This window comes from Triticum urartu, chromosome 4A (genome assembly GCF_056163025.1).
Source record: "Triticum urartu cultivar PI428250 chromosome 4A, HENAU_Tu73, whole genome shotgun sequence".
Taxonomy (NCBI): domain Eukaryota; kingdom Viridiplantae; phylum Streptophyta; class Magnoliopsida; order Poales; family Poaceae; genus Triticum; species Triticum urartu.
The window spans coordinates 604,395,733-604,415,395 of record NC_141876.1 but is presented as its reverse complement, the minus strand read 5'-3'; the positions used below and the strand labels follow the sequence as shown (position 1 = coordinate 604,415,395).

Sequence of the window (19,663 nt, the reverse complement as noted above, 5' to 3'; positions counted from 1 at the left end):
CATGCAAATCATAAGTGACATGATATGGCCATCAACTCGTGCTTTTGATCTCCATCTCCAAAGCATGGGCATGATCTCCATCGTCACCGGCATGACACCATGATCTCCGTCATCATGATCTCCATCATCATGTTGCCATCGGGGTTGTCACGCCAACCATGCTTCTACTACTATTGCTACCGCTTAGCGATAAAGTAAAGCATTACATAGCACTTAATGATTGACATGCGGTTCATACAATAATTAAAGACAACCCTATGGCTCCTGTCGGTTGCTATATGCATCGACATGCAAGTCGATAAAAATTATTACAAACATGATCATCTCATACATCAAATATATTTCATCATGTCTTTAGCCATATCATATCACAACATACCCTGCAAAAACAAGTTGGACGTCTGATAAGTCTCCAACGTATCTATAATTTTTGATTGTTCCATGCTATTATATTATCTGTTGCGGATGTTTTATATGCATTAATATGCTATTTTATATGATTTTTGGGACTAACCTATTAACCTAAAGCCTAGTGCCAGTTTCTGCTTTTTCCTTGTTTTAGAGTTTCGCAAAAATGGAATACCGAACGGAGTCCAAACGGAATGAAACTTTCACGATGATTTTTCTTGGACCAAAAGACACCCAGGAGACTTGGAGTGCAAGTCAGAAGAGCCACGAGGTGGCCACAAGGGTGGAGGGCGCGCCCCCTGACCTTATGGGCCCCTCGGTGACCCCCTGACCTAGACCTTCCTCCTATATATTCTCAAATATCCCAAAATCTTCCAGGGGAGCCACGAAACCACTTTTCCACCGCCGCAACCTTCTGTACCCATGAGATCCCATCTAGGGGCCTTTTCCGGCATCCTGCTGGAGGGGGATTCGATCACGGAGGGCTTCTACATCAACACCATTGCCTCTTCGATGAAGTGTGAGTTGTTTACCACAGACCTACGGGTCCATAGCTAGTAGCTAGATGGCTTCTTCTCTCTTTTTGATTCTCAATACCATGTTCTCCTTGATGTTCTTGGAGATCTATTCAATGTAATACTCTTTTGCGGTGTGTTTGCCGAGATCCGATGAATTGTCGATTTATGATTAGCTTATCTATGAATATTATTTGAATCTCCTCTGAATTCGTATATGCATGATTTGATATCTTTGCAAGTCTCTTCGAACTATCGATTTGGTTTGGCCAACTAGATTGGTTTTTCTTGCAATGGGAGAAGTGCTTAGCTTTGGGTTCAATCTTGCGGTGCTCGATCCTAGTGACAGAAGGGGAACCGACACGTATTGTATTGTTGCCATCGAGGATAACAAGATGGGGTTTTCATCATATTGCTTGAGTTTATCCCGCTACATCATGCCATCTTACTTAATGCGTTACTCTGTTCTTATGAACTTAATACTCTAGGTGCACGCAGGAGGCGGTCGATGTGTAGAGTAATAGTAGTAGATGCAGAATCGTTTCGGTCTACTTGACACGGACATGATGCCTATATTCATGACCATTGCCTTAGATATCGTCATAACTTTGTGCTTTCTTATCAATTGTTCGGCAGTAATTTTCTCACCCATCGTATTATTTTCTATCTTGAGAGAAGCCTCTAGTGAAAACTATGGCCCCCGGGTCTATTTTCCATCATATAAGTTTCTGAACTACAATTTTAGTTTCCTATTTACTTCCTTTGCAATCTTTTACTTTCTGTTCCATAAACCAAAAATACCAAAAATATTACTTTGCCGTTTGTCCATCTATATCAGATCTAACTTTGCAAATAACCGTGAAGGGGTTGACAGCCCCTTTGTCGCATTGGGTGCAAGTTGGTTTTTGTTTGTGCAGGTATTCGGTGGCTTATTGCGTTGTCTCCTACTGGATTGATACCTTGGTTCTCAAAAGCTAAGGTAAGTACTTACTCTACTTTGCCGCATCACCCTTTCCTTTTCAAGGGAAAAACCAACGCAAGCTTAAGAGGTAGCAACGTCCTCTAATTGTTGTTGCATGTTTCACGTGGTTGCTATGGGTATCTAGCAAGAACGATTCTTACCTACGCAAAGCCATAATGGTGATATGCAAGTTGCTATTTAACCTTCTACAAGGACCGCCTTTGTTGAATCCGGTTCAACTAAGGTGGGAGAGACAGACACCCGCCTACCATCCTTATGCAACAAAGTCACATTTTTTGTCGATGGGACCGGTCTCATGTACGTGGACATGTAAAGTTGATACGGAATGCTTCATCCCACAATACCGCCTAATCAAGAAAAGACCAAGGAAGGAAGCAATATGAATATCAACGCCCACAAACTCCTTTGTGTTCTACTCGTGATGTCATCTACGCATAGACCTAGCTCATGATGCCACTGTTGGGGAACGTTGCATGGGAAACAAAATTTTCCTACACTCACCAAGATCGATCTAGGAGATGAAGAACTATGAGAGGAGAGATTGCATCAACATACCCTTGTAGATCGCTAAGTGAAAGCGTTAAGAAACGCGGTTGATGTAGTCGAACCTCCTCGCGATCCAATCACGATCCGTCCACAAACTCTCGATCAAGTGCCGAACGAACAGCACCTCCGAGTTTAGCACGCGTGCCACTCGGTGGCGTCCTCTCCTTCTTGATCCAGCAAGCGAGAGAGAGGAGGTAGATGAGATCTACACCAACATGACGGTGTGGTGATGGTGGTGGCAATGGAACTCCGGCAGCGCCAAGCGCGTACTGGTGAAACGTGAGAAGAGTTGGGAGAGGCAATGGGAAAGGGTGAAGGGTTGGCTGCCCTCATGCACCTCCCCCATCTATATATAGGCTAGGGGGCAGGGGAGGGCGTCCAAAACCCATCTAGGGCCGGCCACAAGGTTGAAATCCCTTTAAACTTGGAGATAACATCTTATCTCTAGATTCAACCCTTTAGATTTAGAGATAAGACCTTATCTCTAGATTTAAACAACATGTGCCTTGGGGAATGGGACGGCCAGCCTAAGTGGGCTGTAAACCCACCCCCTGTCCATGTGGGGCCTTCCTAGGTCGTTGGGCCCCACGCTGGAACCCCTGGATCCTTCTAGAACCTTCCTGGTACAATACCGAAAAAACCAAACTTCTTCCGGAGCCCAAAATATAACTTCCCGTATATAAATCTTTACCTCTGGACCATTCGGAGCTCCTCATGATGTCCCGGATCCCATACAGGACTCCAAACAACCTACAGACTTTCCACTATTAATATCTCAATACTACCCTAGCGCTATCGAGCATTAAGCGTGCAACCCTACGGGTTCGAGAATCATGTGTAGACATGACCGAGACACCTCTACAGTCAACAACCAATAGGGGGACCTGGATGCCCATATTGGTTCCTACATATTCAATGAAGATCTTATTGGTCGAACCTTGATGTCAAGGATTCGGCTAATAATCCCGTAGTAGTTCCCTTTGTCTATCGGTATGTTACTTGCCTGAGATTCGATCGTCGGTATCTCCATACCTAGTTCAATCTCATTACCGGCAAGTCTCTTTAATCGTTCTGTAATACAAGATCACGTGACTAACTCATTGGTCACACTGCTTGCAAGCTTGTTGTGATGTTGTATTACCGAGTGGACCCTAAGATACCTCTTCGTCATACGGAGTGACAAATCCCAGTCTTAATCCATGGGAACTCAACAGACACCCTCGGAGATACTTGTAGAGCACCTTTATAGTTGCCCGATTACGTTGCAACGTTTGGTACACACAAGTTACTCCTCCGGTGTCAGTGAGTTGCATGATCTCATGGTCATAGGGACATATACTTGACATGCAGAAAATGATAGCAATAAACTTGACACGATCACATGCTATGTTATAGTTTGGGTCTTGTCCATCACATCATTCTCCTAATGATGTGATCCCATTAACAAATGACAACTGATGTTCATGGCTTGGAAACCATAGCCATATTTGATTAACGAGCTAGTCTAGTAGCGGCTCACTAGGGACATGTTGTTGTCTATGTATCCACACATGTATTTGAGTTTCCGATCAATACAATTCTAGCGTGGATAATAAATGATTATCATGAACAGGGAAATATGATAATAACTAATTTATTATTGCCTCTAGGGCATATTTCCAACACGCACCTAGATTATGGCCCTCTGCATGACCGAGTGGTATGTCTTTCTTGTCTCTTTTTTGAAACGTGAACATGTGTCATTTCTTTGTGAGTGGTGTGTCACATATGTTTTATTCAGGGCACATGGAGATGTATCAATGATAGTAATGTGATGACTGGCCGCGGTCCGAGATGTATCAATCATAGTAATGTGATGCCCACACCGTCGTACAGACGCAGCCATGTCATTGCATGCCCGTACCCAGGGAAGGACGATGGAGCCCTAGCCCACAGCAGGCAGGCAGCTGCGCTCTCGTCGGCTTTCCAAAAGAGGGAGGCGCGGTGGAAAGAAAAGGCGTGCTGCTGATGCGGCAAGGATTGCCAAGGCTGCACCGCTGCCCGCTGGCCCGTCATCTGATCCTGAGTTGCTGGGCTCGACGACGTCTGATGGCCAGCCCCCATTGGCTGAGAACCATGCACCGCTATTGTCGCCTCACGAGCAGGACCAGTGCCATGCAAAAGCTGTGCCGGCCCAGGCCAATCCTGACAGCCCCACAGGCCAGGACTGCCCCACAGACCACTTGTCGCTGGACATCGAGGTGCCCAATTCGCCCATCCCCACCCCCGAGGATGATCCTTTGTCGGGGCAAAGTGGTGTTTTGCCCCCGTCGCCCGCAGCGGTGCTGTCCCACGCCGACCAGTCTACGGACCCTGCTCCACTAGCGCATGCTGGCCCACCGGTCCAAGCCACGGAGTAGGCCCCGCCAAGCGAGGAGTCTCCCGCGGTCACGCCAGACGCGCCACGCATGGACCCCTCCCCTGCGGCCCCACACGAGGGAGAGGCTGCGCTGGATAACACATCCACGCCGCAGCCACCCCTGGACGGCCCACCTGCCAACCCGGCCCAGACTACATGCACCCACCCGGCCCAAGCTGCATGCCCCGCTATGGAGAGAACTCCAACGTGCTTCGCCTCGCCCCCGGTGACCCTGCGCCATACACGTCCACGCGCTGGCGCAACTACAACGACAACCTGGACCCTTGGCGACTTCCTCGCAGCTGCCACCAAGCAACTCGACGCCACACTTTCAACTCCCGGGAAACGTCAGCGGTGATGCTCGCCCAACTTTGCCCCGCAACATGGAAGATCTGCCTCGGCTTCGACATGCAAGGCGGCTGCTCCACCTACCGCCGAAAGACGTGTGCAAATCCACGTCCTGCGCACTTTCGGGATCGTTGGGCTGGACCAGAAGATCACGGCCACAGAGATGAAGACTTACGAGGGCTCTCTGTGACGCCTCTCCCTATGTCCGTCCTCTCAGCCATGGCCGCGTTGATAGGCCGCGAGCTCCCCTCCGACCCCGCCGTTGCGCCGATCACCACGGTGGTCGTTGGCAGCCCGATCGGGGCCTAGCCATGCCGACGCGCCTGCTCATCGATCTCTGCTCCATGGATCATGCCCCCAAGGTCCTAGTTTGGAACGTGCGCGGCCTCAACGCACGCGCTCGCCGCACCGCCATTCGGTCGCTTGTTGTAACCACCAATGCATCGATCGCCTGCTTCCAAGAAACTAAGATGCAGTTAGTTTGCTCGTCGGTTGTCCTTGAGACTCTTGGCTTGGATTTTGACGACTATGTGTACTTGCCCGCGGACGGGACCCGTGGCGGCATCCTGTTGGCACGGAAGAGTAGAGAGGTGGCCATCACCGATCCTCTTTTCACTAGCAACGCCTTGTCTGCTAAGGTCTCCACCGCGTCTGGCTTCGGCACTCCATGGTGGCTCACCATTGTCTACGGGCCCCAACTTGACGACGACAAGGTTGCCTTCATGCAAGAGCTCCGCGACATTCGTGACGAGTGCCCCGGACTGTGGATGTTGTGCGGGGACTTCAACCTCATATATCGCGACAAGGACAAAAACAACGGGAACGTCAACCGCCGCATGATGGGTCGCTTTCGATGCGTGCTCAATGACCTAGCGCTCAAAGAAGTGTACCTCAGCGGGAGACGCTACACTTGGTCGAATGAGCAGTCGCCCCCAACCCTTTTCCACCTCGACCGGGTGCTTTGCACCATGGACTGGGAGAAGCTTCATAGCGCGTGCCTCCTACGATGCCTCGCCTCCGTCATCTCCGACCACAGCCCCCTGCTTCTGGACTGCTCTCCGATAGCGCCTCCACACCGATGCTTCCACTTCGAGGATTTCTGGATTCGCCTCGACAGATTCCACGACGTCGTCGCGGCCGCATGGAACTCCGTCCATGTGACGGACCCATTCCGACGATTCATGTTGCGCATGCAGGCCACCGCGCGCCAGCTCACTAGCTGGAGTTTGCGGACCGTGGGCAATGTGCACCTCAGGCTGGCGATCTCCCGCGAGCTTCTCCTCAGGCTTGACACCGCTTTGGAGAGTAGAGCTTTGTCCCCGCATGAAGACTGGTTGCGTCGCCAGATCAAGACCTCCTACCTAGGCCTTGCTTCCCTGGAGCGATCCATCGCTCGCCAACGTGCCCGCCTTGCGAACCTCAAAGACGGTGATGCCAACACATCCTTCTACCACCGGCAATGCTCATATAGGCGGCAGAAGAACACGGTGCATAGCCTGATGGTTGACGACGAAATCATCACGGACCAGGGAGACATGGCCATGGTAGCTTACGCGCACTTTGACGCTCTGCTTGGCACCGCCGCGCCCCGGGAGTGCACTCTGGACCTCCCCGCCCTCATCACGCCTGTCAACCTCGACGACCACGATGCACCTTTTGATGCCAAGGAGATTTGGCAGGCCATCAAGCGCTTGCCCGCACGCAAAGCACCCGGCCCCGACGGCTTCACCGCTGACTTCCTGCGTGCATGTTGGCCCATCGTCAAGCAGGACCTCATCGACGTGTTCCAGCAACTCTACACGTTCCGGGGCCGTGGTTTCAGCTGCCTTAACCAAGCGCTCCTCACGCTGCTGCCCAAGCGCGTGGACGCTCGCTGTCTCGGAGACTACAGGCCGATAAGCCTCATCCACCTCGTCTCCAAGATCTTCGCGAAGGTCCTCTCGCTGCGTCTCGCTCCCAAGCTCAATGCCCTCGTCAGCGCGAACCAGAACGCGTTCATCCCTGGACGCTCGCTGCATGACAACTTCATCCTTGTCCGGCAATCTGCACGCCTCCTCGATACGTCTCCGTTGTATCTACTTTTCCAAACACTTTTGCCCTTGTTTTGGACTCTAACTTGTATGATTTGAATGGAACTAACCCGGACTGATGTTGTTTTCAGCAGAATTACCATGGTGTTGTTTTATGTGCAGAAAACAAATATTCTCGGAATGACCTGAAACTCCACGGGAGGTCTTAGAAAAAATAAAAAAAAATCCTCGCCAAATATGAAGACCAGGGGCCCACACCCTTCTCACGAGGGTGGGGGCGCCCCCCTAGGGCGCGCCCCCTACCTCGTGGGCCCCCTGTTGCGTCTCCAACTCCAACTCCACCTCCATATATTGAGTTTCGATGAGAAAAAAAATTAGAGAGAAGAAATCATCGCGTTTTACGATACGGAGCCGCCACCAAGCCCTAAAACCTCTTAGGACGGCTGATCTGGAGTCTGTTCGGGGCTCCGGAGAGGGGGATTCGTCGTCGTCGTCATCATCAACCCTCCTCCATCACCAATTTCATGATGCTCACCACCATGCATGAGTAATTCCATCGTAGGCTTGCTGGACGGTGATGGGTTGGATGAGATTTATCATGTAATCAAGTTAGTTTTGTTTGGGTTTGATCCCTAGTATCCATTATGTTGTGAGATTGATGTTGCTATGACTTTGCTATGCTTAATGCTTGTCACTAGGGCCCGAGTGCCATGATTTCAGATCTGAACCTATTATGTTTTCATCAATATATGAGAGTTCTAGATCCTATCTTGCAAGTCTATAGTCACCTACTATGTGTTATGATCCGGCAACCCCGAAGTGACAATAATCGGGACCACTCCCGGTGATGACCGTGGTTTGAGGAGTTCATGTATTCACTATGTGCTAATGCTTTGTTCCGGTTCTCTATTAAAAGGAGGCCTTAATATCCCTAAGTTTCCAATAGGACCCCGCTGCCACGGGAGGGTAGGACAAAAGATGTCATGCAAGTTCTTTTCCATAAGCACGTATGACTATATATGGAATACATGCCTACATTACATTGACGAATTGGAGCTAGTTCTGTGTCACCCTATGTTATGACTGTTACATGATGAACCGCATCCGTCATAATTATCCATCACTGATCCGGTGCCTACGAGTTTTCCATATACTGGTTTACGGTTATTTACTTTTCCGCTGCTACTGTTACAATCACTACAAAATACTAAAAACATTACTTTTGTTATCTTTACTTTTGTTGCCGTTACCACTACTATCATATTACTTTGCTACTAAACACTTTGCTACAGATACTAAGTTTCCAGGTGTGGTTGAATTGACAACTCAGCTGCTAATACTTGAGAATATTCTTTGGCTCCCCTTGTGTCGAATCAATAAATTTGAGTTGAATACTCTACCATCGAAAGATGTTGTAATCCCCTATACTTGTGGGTTATCAAGACTAATTTCTGGCGCCGTTGCGAGGAGCATAGCTCTGTTCTCTGAGTCACTTGGGATTTATATCTGCTTATCATTATGAAGAACTTGAGAGATCCAAAAACCAAGATCTATCCCTCAAATACAAGGGGAGGTAAGGAACTGCCATCTAGCTCTGCACTTGATTCACCTTCTGTTATGAGTAAGCTAGTGACATCTACACCTGCTTCTGCTATTCGTTCTGATATGTCAGATGTTTTGATGATGCCACTTCTGCTATGCATGATACTTATGATGAAACTGCTTCTATGTCTGATACTATTGTGCCCCTTGGTGAATTTCTTGATGAACAAATTGCTAGGGCTTGAGAAAAAGAAATTATTGAATCTGAATACGATGATGATAGTGATGATGAAAATATGCCTGTTATGCTTGAAGGTTATCTTTTTGATAACGAATCTTCTGCCGCTATTTTCGCTTGCAGGGATAGATATGAGCTCAAGAGCATATTAATTAAATGGAACAATAGAATCACTTAGAGATAGAATGAAACCCGACCCTAATTTTGCTACTTCACCTATATGTGTTCCTGATAAGGACTGTGAATTCACTGTTGATCCTGATATAATTACTTTGGTTGAATCTGATCTGTTTTATGGCTATGAATCCGAAACTGTAGTGGCACATCTTACTAAGTTAGATAATATAGCTGCCCTGTTTACTAATGATGAGATATCGCGTTACTTTTATATACTCAAAATATTTACGTTCTCATTAAAGGGTGATGCTAAGATATGGTTTAATTCTCTTGATCCTGGTCGTGTGCTTAGTCCCTAGGATATGATTTATTACTTCTCTGCTAAATATTTCCCGGCTCATAAGAAACAAGCTGCTTTGAGGGAAATATACAACTTTGTGCAAATTAAAGAAGAGAGTCTCCCACAAGCTTGGGGGAGGCTTCTCAAGTTACTTAATGCTTTGCTTGATCATCCTCTTAAGAAACCCAAAATACTTGATATTTTTATAATGGACTAACCGATGCTTCCAGAGATTACCAGGATAGTTGTGCTGGTTCTCTTTTCAGGGAAAGAACACCGGATGAAGCTGAAATTCTATTGAATAATATGTAGACAAATGAAAATAATTGGGCACCTCCTGAGCCAGCTCCTGCTCCAATTACTGAGCCTATTCCTAAACCAACTCCGAAGAAGAGAGGTGTTCTATTTCTTAGTCCCGAAGATATGCAAGAGGCAAAGAAATCTATGAAAGAAAAAGGTATTAAAGCTGAAGACGTTAAGAATTTACCTCCTATTGAAGAAATACATGGTCTTAATATACCGCCTGTTGAAGAAACTTATGATCTCAATTCTTTATTTGTTGAAGAACCTCCTGACCCCGATATCCCAACACAGGTAGTAAAGGTAAATTCTCTCTATAGATATGATAAAGCTAAAGTCCCTCCTACTAAAATTGCTAGTCAGTGCTTGGATGAGTTTGATAACTTTATGTATAAGCAAGATGACTTCAATGCTTATTTTGGTAGACAATTAAAAGAAAATGCTTATATGATTAGACGCTTGGGTGATTACATGGCTGATATTAAAGATGAACTTAAACTTGTTAGCAAACATGCTTCTATGGTTACCACTCAAGTAGAACAAGTGCTTAAAGCTCAAAAAGAAGTGCTTGATGAAATGAATAGTAAGAAAAATGATTATGTTGTTAGAGTGGCTACTAGAACTGGTAGAATGACTTAGGAACCTTTGTATCATGAAGGCCACCCTAAGAGAATCGAGCAAGATTCTCAGAGAAATAATATTGATGTTCCTAGTTCTTCTAAAAAGAAGAAAAAGAAAAATGATAGAACTGTGCAAACTTCTAGTGAACCTATTGCTGAACCACCTAATAATCCAAATGATATATATATATATATATATATATATATATATGTCTGATGCTGAAACACAATCTGGTAATGAACATGAACCTAATAAAAATATTAATGCTGATGTTCATGATGATGCTCAACCTAGTAATGACAATGATGTAGAAATTGAACCTGCTGTTGATCTTGATAACCCACAATCAAAGGATCAACGTTATGATAAAAGAGACTTTGTTGCTAGGAAACATGGTAAAGAAAGGGAACCTTGGGTTCAGAAACCCATGCCTTTTCCTCCAAAACCATCCAAGAAAAAGGATGATGAGGATTTTGAGCGCTTTGCTGAAATGATTAGGCCTATCTTATTGCATTTGCGATTAACTGATGTGCTCAAAACAAATCCTTATGCTAAATATATGAAGGATATCATTACTAATAAAAGAAAGATACCGGAAGCTGAGATTTCCACCATGTTTGCTAATTATACCTTTTAAGGGTGGAATACCAAAGAAACTTGGAGATCCCGGAGTACCTACTATACCTTGCTCCATTAAAAGAAATTATATTAAAACTGCTTTATGTGATCTTGGAGCCGGTGTTAGTGTTATGCCTCTCTCTTTATATCGTAGACTTGACTTGAATAAGCTGACACCTACCGAAATATCTTTGCAAATGGCTGATAAATCAACTGCTATACCTGTCGGTATTTGTGAGGTTGTGCCTGTTGTGGTTGCAAACGTTACTATTTTAACGGATTTTGTTATTCTTGATATTCCCGAGGATGATAGTATGTCTATTATTCTTGGAAGACCTTTTCTTAAAACTGCAGGGGTTGTTATTGATTGGAACAAAGGCAATGTCACTTTTCATGTCAATGGTAATGAGCATATGGTACACTTTCCGAGGAAACAACCTCAAGTTCATAGTATCAACTCCATTGGAAAAGTTCCATCGATTATATTTGGAGGTTTTGAATTTCCTCTTCCTACTGTCAAGAAGAAATATGATATACTTATTATAGCGGATGTGCATATCCCCGTTGAGGTAACTTAGTGTTATTCGAAATTTCTCCAGTTTCATGATTATCGGAATGAGTTTGTTAACAAGACTTGATCAACCTTGTTAGTGGATTCTGTTTGATGACCATGAGATGGATGAAACTAGAAACACAAACTTCTGTACCCACTCTATATTTTCTGTTATTTATATAAATAAAGTAAAAATAGTATTTTTCTGTCTGTTATCTGTTTATCCGTGCAATATAAAAATAACGCAAAAATAAAATTCCTTAGAATGACATGCCAATTTAATATGATTTTTTCAGGAATATTTGAGGATTTACTGTGCAAAAATTACCGCGGGAGGAGCTGCCACCTGGCCACGAGGGTGGTGCCCCCCCTATAGGGCGCGCCCCCTGCCACGTGGGCCCACAGTGGCCCTCCTCCACTTATCCCAGCATCCATCTTCTTCCTCTGTCTCACACAAAAACCTGAAAAACCAACTCAAGCACGAGTTCCAGCCACTTTTGCTATGATTTTCGATCTCCTTGCTCAAAGCACCTCTCGCAAAACTGCTTGGGGAGATTGTTCCTTGAAAATGATGAGGAGATTATTGAGGGGCTCATCGAGCCAAAGCTCTAAGGAAAAGGCACCGAAGCCTAAGTATAATTTGCCGCGCACCGCGGAGATTCGGGCGTGTGAATGGCCTTTTGATGATTTCTTGAGAGCAGCCGGTAACTATGAAGATTTTCATGAATTAGTTCACAATGCAGGCCTCACCGCTTTCTTCCACGACCAATGCGAGTATCTCTTACTCACAGATACCTTTGTGCAAAACTTTTATTTTCATCCTAGGAACTCACCACCTACGGTGGAATTTCATTTATATGATGAGCCTAAGGAGATGTCACTTTTTGATTTCTGTCGTATTTGTTTAGTACCTTTTGAGGGCAAGACAAAAGAATCACACCATGATGATGTGGAGGGATTTATTAATAATATCACTGTAGGAGAAACCAGGAAGGTTTCCGATGCACGAATCACTAGCATACATTTTCCTGTTTTACATTACTTTGCATTATTTGCTAGTCGTTGTTTAATTGGACGCGGAAACAGTGGAAACCTTAGTATCCATGATTTAATTAGTCTACTTCAAGGTTTATATAGTGATAACACTTTTAGTTTGGGCGGTATTATTGCCAGACGGTTAAATATGAACCGTACTAAGGGCCCCATCTTTGGAGGCATTTATGCTACACGCCTAGCCGCACATTTTAACATACCTATTAGGCATGCTGAGAAGGAAGAAAAGGTGCTACCCCGTGTTTATCTAGATCATAAAAGTATGGTGGCACATGATTTTATTGTTAAGAATAGGGCAGGGGAGCTTAAATATCAATTGTTCTTTAATAAACATGATCCTGAGACTATTACCTTGCCTGCTCCTTCTTTTTTTGATTTTACTGCAGGCACGTACCTTTTGTTTCGTTGGCAGCTATTCATGCCTACCAGAACCCTGCACCAGCTGAGGAGCCAGAACTGGAACCACAATTTGATCCTTCACGATAGTCTAACTATCAGTGGGATCCGGAGATGATTGCCAGCCAGTGGCAATCGGAGCCTTCTTCTTCCTCATCGCAGTAGGACCCCAACTATTATTATGGATATCCGCCAGGCCAGCCGTGGCTATAGACCAACTTAGGCCAAAAGCCTAAGCTTGGGGGAGTACGTATTTCTCACTGACATTACATTTATGTTCACACACACTCATTGCTAGATGTCGGTGCTCATACTTTTTCATTGTATTATCCATGCTAGTTTATTTTCTTTTTTCCTGCTTTCTTCTTGTGTGTTTGTTAAACCTTAAGAAAAACCAAAAAGAATTAGTAGTAGTTTATTTTTCTGCTGTAGTAGTAATAATTAAAAAGAAAACCCAAAAATATTTCCCGTTCTCCTTTTGCTTGTTGGGAGCTTTCCCGTGTAAATAGTTTTATTTCTTTTCTTTTCTTTGGGGGTCAGTACGAGAAGACCATAATTAAATTGTTGAAGTGGCTCTTATATGCATTATTGTTGAATTAACCCAAGAGCTCATATTGCCTTGTCTTCTCCTGTTTATTGAATGCTCGAAGATTCTAGCTTAGTCCAATGCACGTGCACTCTTATTATTATTCACACCGTTCGGTCGTGTAAGTAAAAGGCAATTATGATGATATATGATGGACTGACTGAGATGAGAAAAGCTGGTATGAACTCGACCTCTTTTGTTTTTGTAAATATGATGAGTCCCGCATTCTTGATTCAGCTTATTATGAATAAACATGTTTGCAATGACAATTAGAGAATGTAGTTGTTTGTGCCATGCTTGATTAGCTATGAGTTATAATGATTTACCTTGTGTGCCAACATGCTATTAAGATGGTTATGATGTGGTATGATGGGGTGGTATCCTCCTTTGAATGATTTAAGTGACTTGACTTGGCACATGTTCACGCATGTAGTTGAAACAAATCAACATAACCTTCATGATATTTATGTTCATGGTGGATTATATCCTATTCATGCTTGCATCCAATGTTTATTAATTTTAATGCATGTACATGGCTGTTGTCGCTCTCTAGTTGGTCACTTCCCAGTCTTTTGCTAGCCTTCACTTGTACTAAGCGGGAATATTGCTTGTGCATCCAATCCTTTAAACCCCAAAGTTATTCCAGATGAGTCCACTATACCTTCCTATATGCGGTATCTACCTGCCGTTCCAAGTAAATTTGTATGTGCCAAACTCTAAACCTTCAAATAAACATTCTGTTTTGTATGCTCGAATAGCTCATGTATCAACAAAGGTTGACCTTATCTTCCGTGTTAGGCGGGTTATTCTCAAGAGGAGTGGACTTCGCTCCTCACTCACGAGAAAATGGCTGGTCACTGGGATGCCCAGTCCCATGCTTTATGCAAACTAAATCAAAATTAATTGCAAACAAAACTCCCCCTGGGACCTGATGTATGTTGGAGGCACTCGTTGTTTCGAGCAAGCCATGGATTGATGTTTGTTGGTGGAGGGGGAGTATAAACTTTACCATTCTGTTTGGGAACCGCCTATAATGTGTTTAGCATGGAAGATATCGCCATCTCTTAGTTGTTACGATGACAATGAAAGTATACCGCTCAAAATACAATTTATCTCTATTTTAAAACCGAGCTCTGGCACCTCTACAAATCCCTGCTTCCCTCTGCGAAGGGCCTATCCATTTACTTTTATGTTGAGTTATCACCCTCTTATTAAAAAGCACTAGCTGGAGAGCACAACTGTCATTTGCATTCATCACTATTAATTTACGTTGGGTGTGACTATGATTGGATCTCTTTTACCATGAATTACAATGTCTAGTCAGTCCTTGATCTTTAAAGGTGCTCTGCATTTATGTTTTGCGGTCTCAGAAAGCGCTAGCGAGATACCATCTTGTTATATCATATTATGATTGTTTTGAGAAAGTGTTGTCATCAGAGATTTATTATTATGACTTGCTAGTAGATTATGCTATTGATATGAGTGAATACGAGACCTGAGAATTATTGCAAATGTGGTTAGTTATGATCTATGCTTAAAACTTGAATGCTGGCTTGACATAGTTACAACAACAAGAGCAAACCGAGTTTGTAAAAGTTTTTCTTTCTTTCTTTCAGTTGTCAACTGAATTGCTTGAGGACAAGCAAGGGTTTAAGCTTGGGGGAGTTGATACGTCTCCGTCGTATCTACTTTTCCAAACACTTTTGCCCTTGTTTTGGACTCTAACTTGTATGATTTGAATGGAACTAACCCGGACTGATGATGTTTTCAGCAGAATTACCATGGTGTTGTTTTATGTGCAGAAAACAAATATTCTCGGAATGACCTGAAACTCCACGGGAGGTCTTAGAAAAAATAAAAAAAATCCTCGCCAAATATGAAGACCAGGGGGCCCACACCCTTCTCACTTGGGTGGGGGGCGCCCCCCCCTAGGGTGCGCCCCCTACCTCGTGGGCCCCTTGTTGCGTCTCCGACTCCAACGCCACCTCCATATATTGAGTTTCGATGAGAAAAAAATCAGAGACAAGAAATCATCACGTTTTACGATACGGAGCCGCCTCCAAGCCCTAAAACCTCTCGGGAGGGCTGATCTGGAGTCCGTTCGGGGTTCCGGAGAGGGGGATTCGTCGTCGTCGTCATCATCAACCATCCTCCATCACCAATTTCATGATGCTCACCGCCGTGCGTGAGTAATTCCATCGTAGGCTTGCTGGACGATGATGGGTTGGATGAGATTTATCATGTAATCGAGTTAGTTTTGTTAGGGTTTGATCCCTAGTATCCATTATGTTCTGAGATTGATGTTGCTATGACTTTGCTATGCTTAATGCTTGTCACTAGGGCCCGAGTTCCATGATTTCAGATCTGAACCTATTATGTTTTCATCAATATATGAGAGTTCTAGATCCTATCTTGCAAGTCTATAGTCACCTACTATGTGTTATGATCCGGCAACCCCGAAGTGACAATAATCGGGACCACTCCCGGTGATGACCGTGGATTGAGGAGTTCATGTATTCACTATGTGTTAATGCTTTGTTCCGGTTCTCTATTAAAAGGAGGCCTTAATATCCCTATGTTTCCAATAGGACCCCACTGCCACGGGAGGGTAGGACAAAAGATGCCATGCAAGTTCTTTTCCATAAGCACGTATGAATATATACGGAATACATGCCTACATTACATTGACGAACTGGAGCTAGTTCTGTGTCACCCTATGTTATGACTGTTACATGATGAACCGCATCCGGCATAATTATCCATCACTGATCCGGTGCCTATGAGTTTTCCATATACTGGTTTACGCTTATTTACTTTTCCGCTGCTACTGTTACAATCACTACAAAATACTAAAAACATTACTTTTGTTGTCTTTACTTTTGTTGTCGTTACCACTACTATCATATTACTTTGCTATTAAACACTTTGCTGCAGATACTAAGTTTCCAGGTGTGGTTGAATTGACAACTCAGCTGCTAATACTTGAGAATATTCTTTGGCTCCCCTTGTGTCGAATCAATAAATTTGGGTTGAATACTCTACCCTCGAAAGCTATTGCGATCCACTATACTTGTGGGTTATCAAGACTAATTTCCTGAAGAGCTCTGCCACACTCATCTGCTGTGACGCCGACGACGTGGCACCCACCATCGACGCATTTGGCTGCCCCATCGTGGAACTGCCTATTACATATCTTGGCATCCCGCTCATGATCAAGCGCCCATCCGATGCCCTGCTCCAACCCGTGGTTGACAAGACTGCTGGCATGCTACCTAGCTGGAAGGCGCGCCTCATGAACAAGGCTGGCCACCTTGCTTTTGTCAAGGTCGTGCTCAGCGCCATCCCCATCCACCAGCTGCTGGCGCTAGCACCACCGAAGCAGATCATCAAGGCGCTGGAGAAGATTCAGAGGGGATTCCTTTGGGCTGGGCGCGCCGAAGCCAACGGCGGCCACTGCCATGTCAACTGGCGGGGCGTCGCACGGCCGATCTCGCTTGGAGGACTTGGTGTCCACGACCTCGAGCGCACAAGCCTCGCCCTCCGCACACATTGGTTGTGGCTAAGCCACACCGACAACGCCAGGGCTTGGAGTGGTCTTGACCTGCAGTTCTCCACCGACGAGCGCGCCTTTTTCTTTGCCTCGACCACCATGCAGATAGGAAATGGCCAGCTCGCCTTGTTCTGGGAGGACCGCTAGATTGACGGACGCTCCGTCAGCGAGATCGCGCCAGCTTTATACTGTTGCATCCCCAAGAGACGCCGCAAGCTGCGGACGCTGGCGGATGGCCTTCAGGCCAACAGTTGGGCGCGCGACATACAGGGCACCATTCGGATTCAAGAGATCGGCGAGTACCTGCAACTCTGGCACATGATTGAGCACACAACGCTCTCCGCCGAGCCAGATCATCTACTCTGGAAGTGGAGCTCCAAAGGCACCTACACCGCGCAGTCCGCCTACCTTGCCACGTTCCACGGATCCACCACATGTGATGCTTGGAAGCTCACATGGAAATGTTGGGCGCCGCCCCAGGTACGCTTCTTTCATTGGCTCGCCCACTTAGACCGGTGTTGGACCGCCGACCGCCTCGCCTGTCGCGGCTTGCAGCACCCCGCATGCTGCCCACTCTGTGACCAGGCGCCGGAGACCCTCCAGCATCTCCTCCTCGCCTGCCCGTTCTCCCAGTAGGTTTGGTATGAAATCTTGAGATGGCTAAGGATTCCCTGCTACCCGCCTGATGGCGAGCCATCAACCAACACCTGGTGGCTCTCCGTGCGCACTACAAAAAAAGACACATCTGTGACATTTTGGGCCAAACGAAAAAAAATTCTGTCATACATATGACACTTCTATACTTCTATGATGATAATTGTGACAAAACCCGGTATCATCATAGATGTGGTGGGCTCCTACTTCTATGACAAAAAATCATGACAAAAAATGGGCTTTTTGTCCTGGGCGGGCCGGAGACGCAGCTGCATGACATTCTTTGGGCCGTCCATGAAGAAAAAAACGTGGTATAAGCGAGGGCGAGGAAAATTTCGGGGAGTTCCCGGTTACGGTGGGAGGTCAAGGGCCGAGCGATGCGGGTTTCTCTTGTACACATACGCGCGTGTGTGCGAGGCGTTGGCTCTAACTGAACCCGAGCGAGGCGTTGGACTCTAACTGAACCCGAGCGATTGCACTGCAGGCTACGCGTTACTGAACCCGAGCGATCGATCGATGGCTGTTAACTGAACCCGATCGAGCGATTCTTTCGCTACTGTTGCTAACTGAAGCTGATCGATGCTGCCTCTGGATGAACAGTGAGCGTTGCGGGGGGGGGGGGGGTTGGATTAACAGTTCCCGGTGGGGGTGGATGAACAGGACCCCGTGGTGTTACCTCTGGATGAACAGGACCCCGATCGATCGAGCCGGTTGGGGCTGGATGAACAGGACCTCGTGGAGGGCTGGATGAACAGGACCACCCCGTGGAGGGCTAGATGAACAGTAGACGGTGGAGGGCAGGATGAACAGTAGCCCGTGGTGGGGTGGTTGAACAGGAGCCCGTGGAGAGGGCTGGTTGAACAGTAGCCTGTGGAGTAGCGCGCGGTGGAGGCTGGATGAACAGGAGCCCGTGGATGAACAGTCGCAGGTGGAGGCTGGAGGAGGTCGACGGTGGATGAACATTAGCTCGTGGAGGCTGGAGGGGGTCGACGGTGGAGATGAACAGTATCTCGTGGAGTCCCGTTTTGCGGTACGCCACACCCCTCCCGATGAACAAGACCCCCATTTCGATCGTAGGAGGTCCGTTTCGTCCGTTTTGCAGTACGCCACACCCCTCCCGATCAACAGGACCCCTGTTTCGACCGTAGGAGGTCTGTTTCCTCCGTTTTGTGGTACGCTAGACCCCTCCCGATCAACAGGACCCCGTTCCGAACATAGGAGGTCCGTTTCCTCCGTTGTGCGGTACGCCAGGCCTCGTTTCCATTGCCTGTTCCGTCCAAGCCCTCCTGATGAACACGACCACGCATTCCATTCTGACCCAGCCGGTTGGCTCCCACGCGTTCCGTTGCCTCCCCATGAACACGACGCATTCCGTTGCCTCCCCATGAACACGACGACGACGCTGTTTCTCCGTTCCGACCCAGCAATGTACATGAGCCCTGGCCGTACGTATGCGCGAGTAGGCGTTCGAGACCCCGCCCGTATGTACACATACGTGGCCGTATTTTGTTTCTTGCACCCTGGCCGCTGTACGTACGTGTACATGCTACATGCGCGCCTCTACTACGACACGTGTGCGCCTCTACTACGGCACGTGTGCGCCTCTACATCGACCAGTATGTACGTACATGTTCGCGACCAGAATGACAACGCTACGTACGCTTCGACCAGGTGGGTCCCGACTGTCAGGCACTTCCTTGCCTGCGAAGATGTAGCTGGTGGGTCCCAGCAGTCAGGGGGCGAATCGTTTTTCTTTTGCCCGAACGCACTTCCTTGCGTGCGAAGATGTAGCTGGTGGGTCCCAGCAGTCAGGAGGAAACGTTTTTTTTCGCGAAATACAGTGTCTCGTCCGGTGGGTCCCAGCTGTC

General features: G+C 46.5%; 1 protein-coding gene across 1 annotated transcript; it reads left to right on the top strand.

Annotated features, from left to right (window-relative positions):
• Positions 1 to 17,459: 17,459 nt before the first annotated feature.
• On the top strand, positions 17,460 to 17,777 carry LOC147977200 (uncharacterized). Its single transcript, XM_087521095.1, has one exon. The coding sequence runs from the start codon at positions 17,460 to 17,462 to the stop codon at positions 17,775 to 17,777; it is 318 nt and encodes a 105-aa protein (XP_087377221.1).
• The last annotated feature ends 1,886 nt before the right edge of the window (positions 17,778 to 19,663 follow it).